The 14,884-nt window shown below is 39.0% G+C and overlaps 1 protein-coding gene across 11 annotated transcripts in view; it reads left to right on the forward strand.

Annotated features, from left to right (window-relative positions):
• The window catches only part of rap1gapb (RAP1 GTPase activating protein b), a 122,188-nt gene that overhangs the window by 99,955 nt on the left and 7,349 nt on the right, over positions 1 to 14,884 (forward strand). For 8 of the 11 annotated variants that reach the window (XM_014009555.1, XM_014009545.1, XM_014009551.1 and 5 more), the window contains 15 exons: positions 433 to 511; positions 590 to 643; positions 717 to 800; positions 879 to 979; positions 1,355 to 1,484; positions 7,518 to 7,673; positions 7,775 to 7,846; positions 7,936 to 8,022; positions 8,279 to 8,425; positions 9,934 to 10,065; positions 11,895 to 11,972; positions 12,558 to 12,667; positions 13,152 to 13,268; positions 13,755 to 13,884; positions 14,292 to 14,385. In XM_014009555.1, the coding sequence (XP_013865009.1) occupies positions 433 to 511; positions 590 to 643; positions 717 to 800; positions 879 to 979; positions 1,355 to 1,484; positions 7,518 to 7,673; positions 7,775 to 7,846; positions 7,936 to 8,022; positions 8,279 to 8,425; positions 9,934 to 10,065; positions 11,895 to 11,972; positions 12,558 to 12,667; positions 13,152 to 13,268; positions 13,755 to 13,884; positions 14,292 to 14,385 (1,571 nt within the window). The remainder of the gene's footprint in view (positions 1 to 432; positions 512 to 589; positions 644 to 716; positions 801 to 878; positions 980 to 1,354; positions 1,485 to 7,517; positions 7,674 to 7,774; positions 7,847 to 7,935; positions 8,023 to 8,278; positions 8,426 to 9,933; positions 10,066 to 11,894; positions 11,973 to 12,557; positions 12,668 to 13,151; positions 13,269 to 13,754; positions 13,885 to 14,291; positions 14,386 to 14,884) is intronic. The other 3 variants (XM_014009547.1, XM_014009552.1, XM_014009553.1) reach the window with 3 other exon arrangements.

Below are 14,884 nucleotides of genomic sequence, written 5' to 3' on the forward strand. Positions count from 1 at the left end.
GAAGCCAACCATGAAATGTCTGAAGATCTGCTTGTAACTGACTATTAATAGATTCAATATTGAAATCAGACAAAAAAAAGAACAGCATCATCAGCATACATTAAAATATTTGAATACTTCAATATTTTTGGAAGGTCATTTAAGGTATAACAGGAAAAGCAATGGGCCCAGTATGCTACCCTGCAGAACTCCCACGGAACAGGGCATTTTAATTTTGAAGATGTAAGAAGTGCTCATTAAACTCCTTGCATTTCATTCTCTCCAGGACAACATAAAAGACATCAAGCGCAAAAACATTTGTGTCGCCAGCACCACACATTTATAGGACAAAAAATCCCCTCTGATTATACAGTTCACTTAGATAAATGAGAAGCATCAGTGGGGAAAAAATGGATTGAATTAAACTTGATTTTGATCTTATTTGCTTTTCAGCACAAAACAGAAGACCTATCATGATGTGATTCCCATTTCCTGCCTTACAGAGTTTCCCAATGTGGTTCAGATGGCGAAGGTGGGTAATTAATATCATCCAGGAGTCATTTCATTTTTAAAACAACTTCATTTTGTTGTTTTATTTTCTCCATTTCAGCTTGTTTGTGAAGAGGTGAACGTAGACAGATTTTACCCTGTCCTTTACCCAAAGGTAAGTTTCTCTTTAAGTCATCTATCAGGCTGATCGCAGCGTCTGGACGCCCTCTCTGCTCTTCCCTCTTCAGGCGTCGAGGCTCATTGTCACCTTCGATGAGCACGTAATCAGTAACAACTTCAAGTTTGGAGTCATTTATCAAAAGTTTGGCCAGGTGAGTGCACGTCAGAGATACTGCAGGTTGGATCCACGTGTCAGTCCATCCTGAAAAAACCCTCTCTGTCTCCTGCAGACGTCAGAGGAGGAGCTGTTTGGGAACATGGAGGAAAGTCCCGCCTTTGTTGAGTTCCTGGAGTTTTTGGGGAAGAAGATTGAGCTTCATGATTTTAAAGGGTTTGAACTTTTTTTTTTTTAATTTTCAAGTGGTTTCATCACAATATTCCACTTAGCACCGCCTATCAGTATCTGTGCTGCTGATGTTTCATTAGAGATCCTTTTTGTCAAGTTGCTGATGTGATTAAGTGGGGAGACAAAGTGCCGTCAGCGTCCCCTCAGTGATGAATACTGTAACTGATAGATCTGGAGCTCTGAAACCACGAGCTGTTCTTTAAATAAAAGACTCACTTCACCTCCTTTCTCTCTTAATCTTCACTCTGCGTCTTTTTTTATTTTTCTTCTTCTAAATCTTTCTTGTCCTGTTCCTTTTCTGTCACTTCGCATTTCTCTGCCGTTAAATCTCCTGCTTTTGCTTCTCCTTTGGTTTTCCAGTTTTCGAGGTGGACTCGACGTCACTCACGGGCAGACGGGGACGGAATCTGTCTACACGAATTTTCACAATAAGGAGATTATGTTTCACGTGTCCACCAAACTGCCTTACACAGAAGGAGACTCACAGCAGGTACTGGAATTGTGTGAACGCTTCACAAGAATTCACATTACTGGGATCTTTTTTTTTTCTTCTGTACAGTTTTTGGCACATATCTCATTCTGCAATTTTTGTGCCAGTTTAACAATTCATATATCAAAACGTTCAGCTCCTTCAGAACATTCCAGATATCACTTTTGATATTTCAGCTATTTATACAAATTTTGCTATTTCACTTTTTCTGCTACATTTTTTCCCATTGAAAATGAATGGAGCTGTTTTCAACACCCTTAAAATTCTTCAAAATGTTTCTAAATCTTTACAGCACCTTACACCTTTTGTTCTGATTCTTCTCTTTTTACCTTCCTTTTGCTAGTTTTAGTTTCTATTTTGCTAATTTTAGCTTTTTTCTGCTATTTGAGCTGTAATTCTACTTTTTTCTGATATTCTTCTGCTATTTTCTACATTTTTGTGCTTCTTTTTGCTAATTCAAGCCATTTTTGCCTCTTACAGTTGTTTCTGCTATTTTCAGCTATTTACAGCAGTTTTTGCTAATATTTAGCTGTTATTAGCTAAAGTTGTTTTTTTAGGCTAAATTTATATTTTGGTGGCTGTTTCAGCTTCGCTCTGCTTAATTCAGGCAAACGTGTGCTCCTTATGCTTCCTTGTGTGAATTTAAGATTCCCTATACATTTTAGCTGTTGTACTGCACATTTTGGCTGTTTTAACTATTTTACATCAAATTGTCACTTTTTTGTACATTTATTCTTGGTTTTTTTTCTACTAATTTGACATTTTTCACTCCTTTCACCATTTGGGTGCTAATTTCAGTTAGTGTCTGCTAAGTTTTAGCTTGTTTTTATGCCAATTGAAGCTTTTTTTTTTCCTGCTATGTCAGCTATTCTGYTAGTTTCTGTTTTTTGTGCTTCGTTCAGTTTTTCAAATTGAACTGGCATAAACAGTTTAGCTATTAAACATTTTCAGCTCCATTTCAGCAGCTTTCAGCTGAAGTTTTCAGCAATAAGAATTCACACTAGCATTTTTGCAGAAAATGAAATTTCTCTAGTTAATAATCAACTATGTCTTTAGGTTATTCTTTAGGTTATTATTTGATTAATGAACTTGCTATACCAATATTAAAAAAATTGACACACTTTTTATTACGTTTGCTTTCTTTCTTATATTATCTAAAGGAAACCTTTGACACTGCTCAGAATTAATACATTCTTTAAATACCTCTGTAAATCCCTCCCATTGTCTCTATTCATCTTAATATTTCCCAAGATCATAAAAAGCTTTAAATATTTTAAAGGATTAGTTTGACAGTTTCTAGATCCAAACGGCAAAATGGCCAAGTGGATTTTTGAATATTTTATGCATTTTTTAAACGTATCAGTTCACATTTTTAATATTCTTCTGCCGTACTTAAGATATTTAAATCGGTAGCATCAGAACACAAAGAGCTGAATAAAATTAAAATAACAGGGTTTAGGTTTTATTGTATAAGACTGTAACATTTAACATTTTGACTCCTATAAATGTCTAATTAATGCTACTGAATGTGAGTCGTTTGCTACTAATCTTATTATTTCTCACCTGTAGATTAGCTTCAATCCACTCATCAAGCCAAAAGAAAATATTATTTTCAAATGTTGAATGATTAAAAAAACTTAATGTTTCTTTCAAACATATTTCTGTTCAGAAATGAGTTCAGCAAACGTTCTTTTATTCTCATTTCTCTTGCTGTTCATGACAAACACATCCAATTCTCTCGCTGAAGTTCCACTTTTACTTGCCTGCAGCTGAAAACATTCGTCTCTCTGATGTTGTTTTGTAATGAGATGCATTCGATCTCAGTTGCTCCTTACTGCCTCAAGTGGATTGAACTTTGTTACCAAAGTAACCTTGCACAGTACGGTTCATAATGCCAAGACATGGAGACAAACAGAGGACGTAAACACCACCCACATGGGATGTTTCATGTGGGAACGGGCTAAAGGAGGCAGGGTGAACACTTAACAGCGAAGACTTTGTCTTTTTGCTGACACTTGTGACTTTAGAAAACGGAGAAACCTGCCAGCTTCAGAGCCAGATGGTTGATTGTTCTTATGCTAACAAACAGGCTGGTCGTAACAGWGAGACGCTATAAAATAATGAAACTGCTACAGGAAAAGTAAATACTGTAATCATCTCCTAATCCCAGTTTAAATATTTGCTCTGTCTTGTGTTTGCAACGGGTTGACTCATGAGACATTTTTCAGGAGCGCCAGCCAACATGACAGCTGCAAACTCTCGACATATGTGAAGTCGTTCCATTAAAAGGMAGTGTCATTCCTGCGGAGCATCACCATGTCTAGAGCTCTCCAAGGGCCACACTTTACGTCACTACTGGCTTGGGAGTGTGCCGAGGCAGTCAACCAACTGGGGAGAGTTAKTGTTACTATTAAATGGGTACCAGGACATACTGGCATCTATGGTAATGAGAGAGCTGACCACCTTGCAAGAGTTGGTAGTCAAGCCCACTTTAAAAGACCAGAGCCTGCTATAGGCATTTCAACAACAATCTGTAGGGCTGTCCTACAGGCATGGATCAGACGTCGACGCTCAATCTATTGGAGGGAGCTGATGGAATGCAGACAGGCACGAGAACTKAAAAATGGCCCAAATCCTTGGTTTGGWAGAGYCCTTCTTGCCCTGACGAGGAAAACTTTAAGTACTTTGRTTGGAGTCCTAACTGGGCAYAACTTGCTCAAMCGCCAWRAAATGGTGATGGGACTYCRTGAAAATGGTCTGTGTGATGCCTGTGGCATTGAATYAGAKACCTCTTTGCACTACTTGGGCCACTGCTTGGCCCTGAGTAGTCAAAGGGAAAGAATTCTTGGAGAACCTTTTATGGATCCCGAGAAGCTCAGAACAGAGTGTTTCTAACTTGGTGTCCTTCTTTCGAGGGACRCGAAGGTTTTATTAAAAGCTCAGTCTCTCTTTTGGGGAGAGTAATGGGCCCACACATGAGGCCCCCGCTCACATGGGTTTCACCCATCCCCATATACCATAAGCATAAACATCACCAGGTCTATGATAGTGTGTGCACTGAACTGTTTTTTTTTACATTAACCCTTTTCTTTATGTAATTAAAAGTCTGACACAGCTTCCTTAAAGTGCATCCATCAAAACTATTACATCACCATCTACACTGCCTGGCCAAAATAAAAGTTGCCACCTGGATTTAACTAAGGTCTATGATCTGGGGTTKCTACAGTTGGTCAGGTCTAGGTTCAGGTGCTCAAAGAGTGAGGTCAGCTGACCTGAATATACTGAATGACCAGGTTATTCGACCAGTGGATGTTTTCTTCCCTAATTTTCTATTAAACCGCTTACAGCATCATAAAGACAATTCCATGACTGGACATTGGTTTTTAAAGTTTTTCTCTGATTACATGAGAGTATTGTTGCTTCAAGGCAACAAGGTATTAACATATTAATGAGTGTGTTTACTTTGAAGCCAAGAAGTAATGATAAGAGGTCATAACTTAACAATAAGTTCATTTTTAATGGTTATTAGCCTGGGGAGATAGGATAACTCCTTTTAGTTCCCTTGAGACCTGCTGTCCAGGTCACTAAACATTATCTCGGTCACAGTAAGAAGTGCAGATCCTAAGAGGGAGCGGCTACCAGTAACAGTGGTGACCTGGAGGCGTCCTGAGCTACTGCGCTGATCCAGAGGCTGGGGTTCACGAAGGGAGCGACCACTGGAAGAAAGGCAGCTAGAGACCGAGCTAAATGCTCCCGCCCCTGTCTCCTGGAGGAGACACGCCGGACTCGGCCACACAGACCAACCCAGGTGGCTGTAAGTCTGGTCCATCACCTCCAAACCAAGAGGGAGACATCGTCTCTTCACCAAGACCCATCGGTCTCCTGGTGGGTAAACTGGGGGAGGAGCCACACAGGAAAACAATGGCCATATTCCAAGATGACAATGCCAGAAATCATCAGGATGGAATTTTGAAAGAGTGGTTCAGGGAGCATGAGACATCATTTTCACTCATGGATTGGCTCCACAGAGTCCATTAAGTATCTTTGGGATGTGCTGGAGAAGGTTAGACTCTACCATCATCAATGGAAGATCTTGGTGAAAGATTAATGCAACACTGGAAATAAATCTTGTCATTRCAGAAGCTTGTTGAAACAATGTCACAGCGAATGTGTGCCGTGATCAAAGCTAAAGGTGGTCCAATGAAATATTGTGTGTGACCCTTTTTTTATTTTTTTGGTGGTGACTTTTTCTTTGGCCAGGCAGTGTATGTTGGTTTACTAAATATTAGGGTGCAACGATACAGAAAATTCACGATTYGTTTCGGTTCGATACTTTCACGGTTCAATATTTTTTCGATACAAAAAAGAGAAATTTCCATGCCCCTTTTAACTTGTAATTTATTTATATTATTTATGAGCATTTGTTTAATCTCAAAAGTACAGTTTTTAAATTAAATGTTGCTGAAACAGCAAATTTCTCAGTGGATCTGTGCTCAACAATGCAGGCTAGGTGGAGTAGTTGAGCACAGATCCACTGATCCTTTAACAGAGCATCTTTAGAAGAYAAGTTGATATAATTATTTTTAAAAATCTGTATTGTTCGATACAAGTGTGCATTGAACCTAAAGCACTGTTCGATTATGGTTAGATTCGGGTTCATGTATTGTTGCACCCCTACTAAATATTGGATCACTGTCTTGTCTGATCTGAGGCAGTGCCCTCTTCCAAAGTACAAAATTTGGGACAACTGCAAATTAATATTCAAATATTTTTGAAAAAACTAACAAAAATTGAGATAGTCGTGGGAACTTGCTCTCAATTAGAATTCCTTGCAAAAGGCAGTAAGGTGGGAACTTCTATTCATATTTAAGGACAGAAGGAAAGTGTCCCTGAAGCTTTAGAAGCACAGCRAGCTTTCTGAAAGAAATTGGATGAAAATTTAATACTGGAGCACAGTCACTTTGTCCTCCGAGTGCAGGAGTGTCCTTTAGGCACCTTAAAGCTTTCTGACAGCAAGAGAAACACAGTTTTAGTACAGTGACGTCAGCTGACTTTACAAGGATTTCACTGATACTCAGATTGTTTAATTACATCACCCTTTAATCACAGTCATAAATGGGAGCGATAATTCATGTTATCACTTCTAAGATTTCTTTTTAAAAGAATATTAATTCCAAGAACTATGACTCATGGGGATTACATTATCTTTAATTTAACAGTAAAAAATAATTCTCTACTTTCTAAGCCAGGGGCAAAAGGATGAATTTAAAATAAAATCCATTTTTTTGCATGATTTTAAAGCCCAACTTTCAAGTCCTTAAGTGTTTTTTTTTTTTTTTTTTGGCAGGTTTCTATATGGAGGACCGAAACTGAGATAATTGCAAATAAAAGCAGAAATATATAAATGAACTAATAATTAAATACTTTAAGTGTTTTCCTCCTTGCCTTTGTTTAAACTAAACTTTAAACATTAAGCTAAACTAATGCAGCACAAGCAGTCGCTCTGCACATGGATCCTGCTCCTTCCTGTTTGTTGACCAATAGGAGAGGAGCTTACCCAAAAAGGCCCGCCCACCTTATTTGCATAATGAGGCAGACATGCAAATGATAAAGTGAAAGCAGGAGACAGAGAAATGTAGAAAGTAACACATGAAAATAAAAAAAAACTTGTGGGAAAAATAATAAAACAAAATATTATATATTTTAAGAGACTTAAATGCATGTACAAATAAAAGGAAAAACAAAAATGTGTAGTTTTAAAAACAGTGAAATGTAAATTGTTTGCTAAAATTTATCATTTATTGGAACTAAGCTGGAAAAATAAATATGAAGGTCAATTAAACGATAAAACATGAGCTAAAGTTCTCCTTTTTTAATTGAATTGGTGCATTTTAAGTGTAATTATTTATTTATTGGTCCATTTATGTATTTCTTCTTCTATTTTTTAACTATGTCAGTTATGGTCCTCCATATTTCTAGAGCTGAAAGTCGTTATTCATCCTGTTGCAATTTATTTCATTTGATGTTTTCCAGCTGCAGAGGAAAAGGCACATAGGCAACGATATTGTGGCCATCGTGTTCCAGGAGGAAAACACGCCCTTCGTACCGGACATGATCCAGTCCAACTTCCTGCATGCGTATGTCGTGGTGCAGGTTGAGAACGCGTGCACGGACAATGTGATCTACAAAGTTGGTTCCACACACTGCCATTTCCTTCAGTTCTGTATTTGTATAATTCTCAACATAAAACGATCCTAGTGTTTAAACTCTGCTTTATTCGTTTGATCCAGGTGTCTGTGACAGCAAGAGATGACGTACCTTTCTTTGGGCCTGCTCTACCCGACCCAGCTATCTTTAAAAAGGTCAGCAGCCACACAAACGGTCCAGTTTTTTAACGAACAGACGTGACAAATATTCACTCACTCCACCACTTTGTACTCATCTTCCTCAGGGCACCGAGTTCCACGAGTTCCTCTTCACCAAGCTTATAAATGCAGAATATGCGTGCTACAAGGCTGAAAAGTTCGCCAAGCTCGAGGTGAGAAGCKCGCCGGGCGTTTTTACGCTCAAGCGCACACGTTTGCGGCGATCTACTTCTTACCGTGTGTACCCTTTAAAAGAAGTGACCATTATAGATTGAATGTCACCGTGTCGTCCTCAGACGCCGATCACGGAAAGTGTAGTGTTGCAGTTTATCATCCTGATGGGGTTTCTACCTGCCGCCTGTGAAGCTTTGCTTAAAAACGAAGCGTTCATTCAAATTCCAGCTTTTTGCAACGTTTCCTTGTYGTCAGGAGCGCACGCGTTCGGCTCTGCTGGAGACCCTGTACGAGGAGCTGCACATCAACAGCCAGTCCATGATGGGTTTGGGTGGAGACGAAGATAAGCTGGAGAACGGGGGTGGAGGAGGAGGCGGCGGAGGCTTTTTTGAGTCCTTTAAGGTACAGCATCATATACTATTTTTATTTTTTTRAAGAAATGAGGCTCGCTGGTAATCTGCAATCCCACATGCATGTGCGAGAATGGTGATGAGTGGAGAGAAAACAAAATAAAAAAACCTTTAGGATGTTTTTTTTTTATGTCCTCCCCTGTCTCTTGGCTGGGATTCTGGGTATTCACACATGAGAAAACAGAGCATAGCAAATGTGCGGTATCTCAAAGGACCAGTCCTTGTGGCTTTTGCTGTCCTTATTTGGCTGCGACTGCTGAACTCAGTCTGTCTTCACRTGGTGGTGTGATTCTGAGGCTGCAGAGTGTCCCGTTGTGTTTAAAAGGCACTCTGCTCTGACTGCACGCGGTCAGCGGCCACGCTGAAGTGAAGCTCGGTGACAGTAGGATGTGTGACGGGTTGTGCACAAGCGCTTGATTATGTCATAAAAACGACAGAACCTGTGTAACCGGTTGGTGCAACATGCTAGGAGCCCTCCACTCACTCCTCTGACTAAAAAAAAAAACAGTTTGCTGCTGATTTGAGCAGAAATAACTCAAGGTTCAGGTAGAATTTGGAGATTATTTTTGATAATACTACCATAAGTTTACAACTAAGAAAGAAAATTTAGAAATAAACCTGCTACCTGCTTTTATCTTCCTGCTGGGAGTGATAGCACGTTTTTAAATAAAAAAAAAACACTTAAGAGATGCTGGTGCACGTACCTCACTCGCTCTATTGATCAGGCGCCTATAGTTCTGTATCTGGTGATAATGACCCGGCATTACAAAGCTTATGATGCAGTTTGCACAAGACCCCCCATGGGCAGCATTCCTTTCCTGTTTTTCTCTTTTTCTCTGTGTCAATTAGAGCTTCTCAGACACCTTTGTTGAATTTTTCTGCAACTATTACCACTGTTTTTCAGCCTTTTTCTCTCCAGTGTTTCTGAAGATCCACTTTTGTTTACTACCCTCATAATCTGCATAAAATTGCCTTTGCCCTTTCACACAAATATATCACAGAGATCCCTTTTTTTCAGCCCAGTTGTGCAGATTTCATTGTCCTGCTGTCTCTGCTATCCTCAGTCTCTGTCCTGGTCTTCTGTGTTCACACACTGTCACATGACAGTTTGACTCAGACTCGTTCGTGGTAAATAATTACTAAGAAGATGCAGCTTTATTTTTCCTTCACAACAAAACAGCACAGCTTTTAATGAACCAGCATGTATTCCATGTATTCCTGCCCATTGATCCTCATTACCCTGGAGGGTTAGGAAGCAGCCCTGCAGACATAACCAGTCTATTTGCACCCCTTATACACCAAGATTATGTTAAACCTTTACAATCAATTGAAAGATAATGACTAAAAAWAGATTGGCTTTAATCCAAGAGACGTTCAATTCGGACACAGTTTGCCCCTTTATTTACATTTATTTAGTTCCTGAGATTAGTCAGTGTGTTGCGTTTCCACACAGCACCCATGTGGATCCACTGACTATCAACATCTCGTTTCTCCCTGCAGCGGGTCATCCGCAGCAGAAGCCAGTCTATGGACGCCATGGGCCTCAGTAACAAGAAGTCACATACAGTTTCTACTAGTCACAGTGGCAGCTTTACCCACAATCCCGCAGAGAGCCCCAAAACCCCAGGGATTGTAAGTAGCCCCATTTGTGGTTTGCGTGTTGCCCACCTAACAACATTCATTTATAGGGTACACAACGTAGAGGCTAAATAAAAATTCTAATTAATGATCTTTCTAAGAGGTGGCACTAGAAAATGAGCATTTTCTGTGAAAATGCAGTGTGAATGCTGAGCGCTAAATAGGTTTGCTAAAATTTCAGTCGCTAACGCTAAAAGAAGCCAAACACTAGCTAAAAGCTAAAAGGAGGAAATCGCTGGTTTCTTGCTCAAAGCAGCAACAGGTTAACTAAATGATAAATGTAACAAAGGTTGAAGCAAAAGGTTAACTAAAAGCTAAACATACCACATGGGTAGCTAAAAGGTAAAGGTATTGAAAAGACAAAAGCATCAAAGAAATAACTAAAGACTAAAACTATCAAAACACCAACCAAAAACTAAAAGTAGCAACAGGTTAATTAAATGCTAAATGTAACAAAACTCTAGCTAAAAGAAGCAAAAGCTTAGCTAAAAGYTAAACATATCACATGGTTAGCTAAAAGGTAAAGGTATTAAAAGTCTAGATAAAAGATAAAAGCATCAAAGAACTAAAGACAAACTATCAAAACACGAACCAAAAACTAAAAGTAGCAAAAGGCTGGTTAAAAACTGGAAGTAGCAAAATGGTAGCTAAAATCTTAAAGTAGCTAGAAGACAACAATGCACACATTTGCTGATTTACATTTCAAAGAAAACAGTGTTTTTGAAGGAACTGAATTAATGTCTGTTTTATGGGGAAAAGTTTTGTAATAATAATAATAATAATAATAATAATAATAATATGGTTTCAATGTATGGAACTAAAATAGCAAAATCCTATATAAACATAAAGAAAAGCACAAATTCAGTATCAGCATTCACATTTTCACAAGTTATTTTGACAGTGCAGTGTTTTACTTTCATCATATGTTAAATTCAAAGCCTTTACTTTATTTCCTGACATTTCTAACTTGTTCTTTGTACAAAACTTTCACTAATTGCCTTTTTCACTTACTGCTTATGGACTTGTCTTTTTTTCTGTTTAAGAAAAAAAGTAGAATTGCATTCATCCATTTTCATCCATCAAATGAACCTTTGTTATTAGACAGGCAGGCAGATTTATAGGATTTAAATAAAACTATAAATTTTGCTATCAATCAAGTTACTTTGAGATTGTTTTTTTTTTATTTCCAGTCTAGTTTCTATCCAAAGTGAGCTCAGTCAGGAGCTGTTTGATTACCCAGACTCCCCCCCTTGTTGCCCTGCTCTCTAATGGTGTTTTCCCCTTGCAGATGTTGCAAACACTTGATGCAGCTTTGTGCATGTGCGGCTGAAGGTTTTGCATGGCAYGAGCCAAAGAGCTCAAAGGCCCGTTGGTGTCTCTCATTATGACAGTGTTTTGTTCCAACATTTTTTTTACCCTATTTATAAAAGATTTAATACCTGTGTGGGTTGTGTCAGCTCCTCTTTGGCCTTCCTCCATCTTCTGAATGCTTCAGTGTACATACATTGTATCCTTCAGGGCATGCCTGCTGTGGTGACGCTCCTGCTCTGCCCTCCTATGTTTGACCTCAACCTGCCTTTTTGTCCCCTATAAAGCAATCCGCTGTTTCCTCTGTAATCATGTCTTCTATTTTAACTCATGCTGCAAGCTCTTTTTTAAGCCGTTTCGCTCCCCATAGTATAAATTCTCTGTGCTCTGCGCATGAGATCTTATGAAGTGATTCTTTCTTTTTTGCCTTTGTTTTTTCCCCCTCCCCTTCTTTGCTTTTTCAATCTTTTATCTCCCTTCTCTTTCTGCTTTCTGCCCTGTCTTGTGTTGCTCAGTCATTGCTTGTCCCGGGGAAAAGTCCCAGTAAATATGGACGCCGAGGCAGTGCCATAGGGATAGGAACAATAGAAGAGGTTCAAGTTTATTCTCTCTTACTGTTTACCAATATTTATTGCTTTGCCTTTGTGTTTTCCTCWTGTAAAAATGCAGTAACTACTTCCTGTGTATTTAGATCAAAATGTCGTAGCTGTGGGAGATTGTCAGATTAGTATGTAATTAGTTGTAATGACACATGTTTAGTTGTAGTTCATTTACTCCGTTCACTCATACAGAGAACACTGCTGTGTTCTGCAGCTAATATRCAATCCATCCATCCATCAGGGTTTTATTCCTTGATTACTTTAGTATAAATCTTTTAGTTTTTTMAGTTATAATTTTCATGTTTTGCATTCCATAAAAGCAAATCACTATATATTAAACACTTTTTTTAATTTAAAGTTTACCAGTCTGATTTTAGGATATTAAATATGAATTTCTTTCATAATTTTATATAAGCCATAAAGCATTGTCTGTAGCACATTTTACTATGCAGCCACATTTCACTTCACCACATCTTCCTATGCCAAGTACTGCATGTAATATATTTCCTGTGCCATTACGGCCCCCTTCCCCCTCCCAAGATGTTTGTCTTACTTTCCTCTCCTTATACCCGCCGCTAGTCGTTGATCATTCCTGGGAAAAGCCCAACCAGGAAAAAGTCTGGACCGTTCAGCTCCCGTCGCAGCAGCGCCATTGGCATCGAGAACATCCAGGAGGTCCAAGAGAGGAGGTGAGAGGACAGCAGGGAGTGGGTAGTGAAGACAGAATGGTGTGGCAGCAGATGGACGGAAGGACATTAAAATGAGAAAATTAGCCATTACAGGATGCACTCTGTCATAAGCAAATTCTTCTTGACTGCTTTGATTAAGAGGAGGACTTTTTCTGTTGTTGTTCTTGTATAGCTCAGTTTGTTTTTTTGTTTTTTTTTAATCTTACCAGGATTACATTTTATTTATCAAAATTATTAATGACCAATAACATTTGTTTTCAAAAGCAGCAGATTATTGGTTGTCAAACTCAGTGAACATGATGTGATTATTGTAAATACTACTTAGTAGATAGCGACCTATGGTCACCCCTGCTTGGCTTCTGAGATCAGCTGAGATCTGGTGTGTTCAGGGTGGCATGGCCTCTTAACATTGTAAATAACTAAAATATTTATTTTCAACTCTTTCACCTGTTTTGACCTCTGGATCTCCACTTCTGTGCTAAAGCCGGGAGGTGTCACCCAACGCCCAGAAAACACCCGACAGCAGCCACTTGTCACAGGAAAACAAGTCGGACAACTCCTCGAGTCACAGTTCACCAGAGTTCACTGCCACAAAGAACAGGTGAATATGACCTTTGTGTTCATTAATGACAATAATGAGTGGGTCGGAGGATGTGGTTAATACAAAGAGTGTGATGGCAAGATGGATGGAAGGATGGATGGATGGATGGATGGATGATGGATGGATGGATGTTTGGATGATTGATGGATGGATGTTTGGATGATGGATGGATGGATGGATGGATGGATGGATGGATGGATGGATGGATGGACGGATGGATGGATGGACTGACGGATAAATGGATGGATGGATGGATGGATGTTTGGATGGATGGATGGATAAATGGATGGATGGATGGACGGATGGATGGATGGACAGACTCACTTGATTTTAAATTTTGCAGATGAGGAGAGAACAAAAGTGTCAAATTGGTTTAGACTTTTCAAAGACAAACGTAACAAATGAGTCGTGACTCTGCTGCCCACACAAGTTCCAGCTCACTGGAGTCACAGGTGTTGTTATGACCAGAGTAACCCAGGTGTGTAGTTCGGCCATGTGTTGCAGGGCACCTTCCATCCCCGAGGCTCAGGACCTTTCTCGCTCCTCGTCCAACGCCAGCAGCTTTGCCAGCGTTGTGGAGGAGCACGAGGCCGAGGAGGAGTACGAAACTGGACTGGTGGGTATAAACACATCATGATTAAAACATATCTGTAAATGTCACTTTCCTCATTTAAAAACAAGTGTTTGTCTCGCCAGTAATGCTGACACGTTTGTGCTTCCATTAGCTTTTGTCTGACATCCACTGGGAGAAAAAAAATGATAACAAAGCAGCTTTTTAATCGGCTTTTTGCTGCTACCTGCCCAACTGGAAAAACAAAGGGCACGAGAATGATGTAATTCATCAWATCTCATTAATGACAAGTCTGAAAATATATTGCACAGGAAAACGTATTATCATGGTATTCATGTATTTTATTTAAACCCATTTGCATTTAAATACAAACAAATGCAACTATAATATTTGTGTGACCTTGTTGACAAGAAGGAAAGTATTGCAAACTTTTTTCTTTGCCTTTCTCACAGGAAAGTGTTTCCTGCGTTACGCCAGTAAAAAAAGACTCTTTTCTGTATGGCTCTGCAGTGGAGGACAGTTCCTGCAGCCAGGGAGGTTTTTCAGGTCAGTTAGGATGAAAGGGGTTCWTTTTACCGAGACAGTGATGTATATGTGTAAAAATATTTAAGTGGGAGTTTCTTATTGTGTGGGAAGAGTTTGTCCAAAACGTGATTGGTGTGTTTGAAGTTTGTGTGGACGTAGTTTGTTAAAGGTTATTAGTGTATGCTGGGCAGCTCAGTCAAAAGGACCAGAAAGCACCTATATTTTTAAATATAAATAATTTTAGTCATAACTCGAAGGAAGGAAKGTGCTGATTGCTTAAAATATGAATGCGTTAGATATGGAGGGATGTTTAAAAATTGAACTTTGTCAAAACAGCTCTAAGCTATTTGAACACAAATAACATTAGTCATAACTTTAGACAGGAAGATGCTAAACGCATGTTTAAAGTCAATAAAGTCTGTTTATATGTTTACGATAATTTTAATTTGAGACATTGTTCTGTTTAAACTATAAACAGACAGTCAATAACTTGTATTTACATGTTCACAATGTTTTAATA

This window comes from Austrofundulus limnaeus, unplaced genomic scaffold, assembly GCF_001266775.1.
Source record: "Austrofundulus limnaeus strain Quisiro unplaced genomic scaffold, Austrofundulus_limnaeus-1.0 Scaffold59, whole genome shotgun sequence".
Classification (NCBI taxonomy): Eukaryota; Metazoa; Chordata; class Actinopteri; order Cyprinodontiformes; family Rivulidae; genus Austrofundulus; species Austrofundulus limnaeus.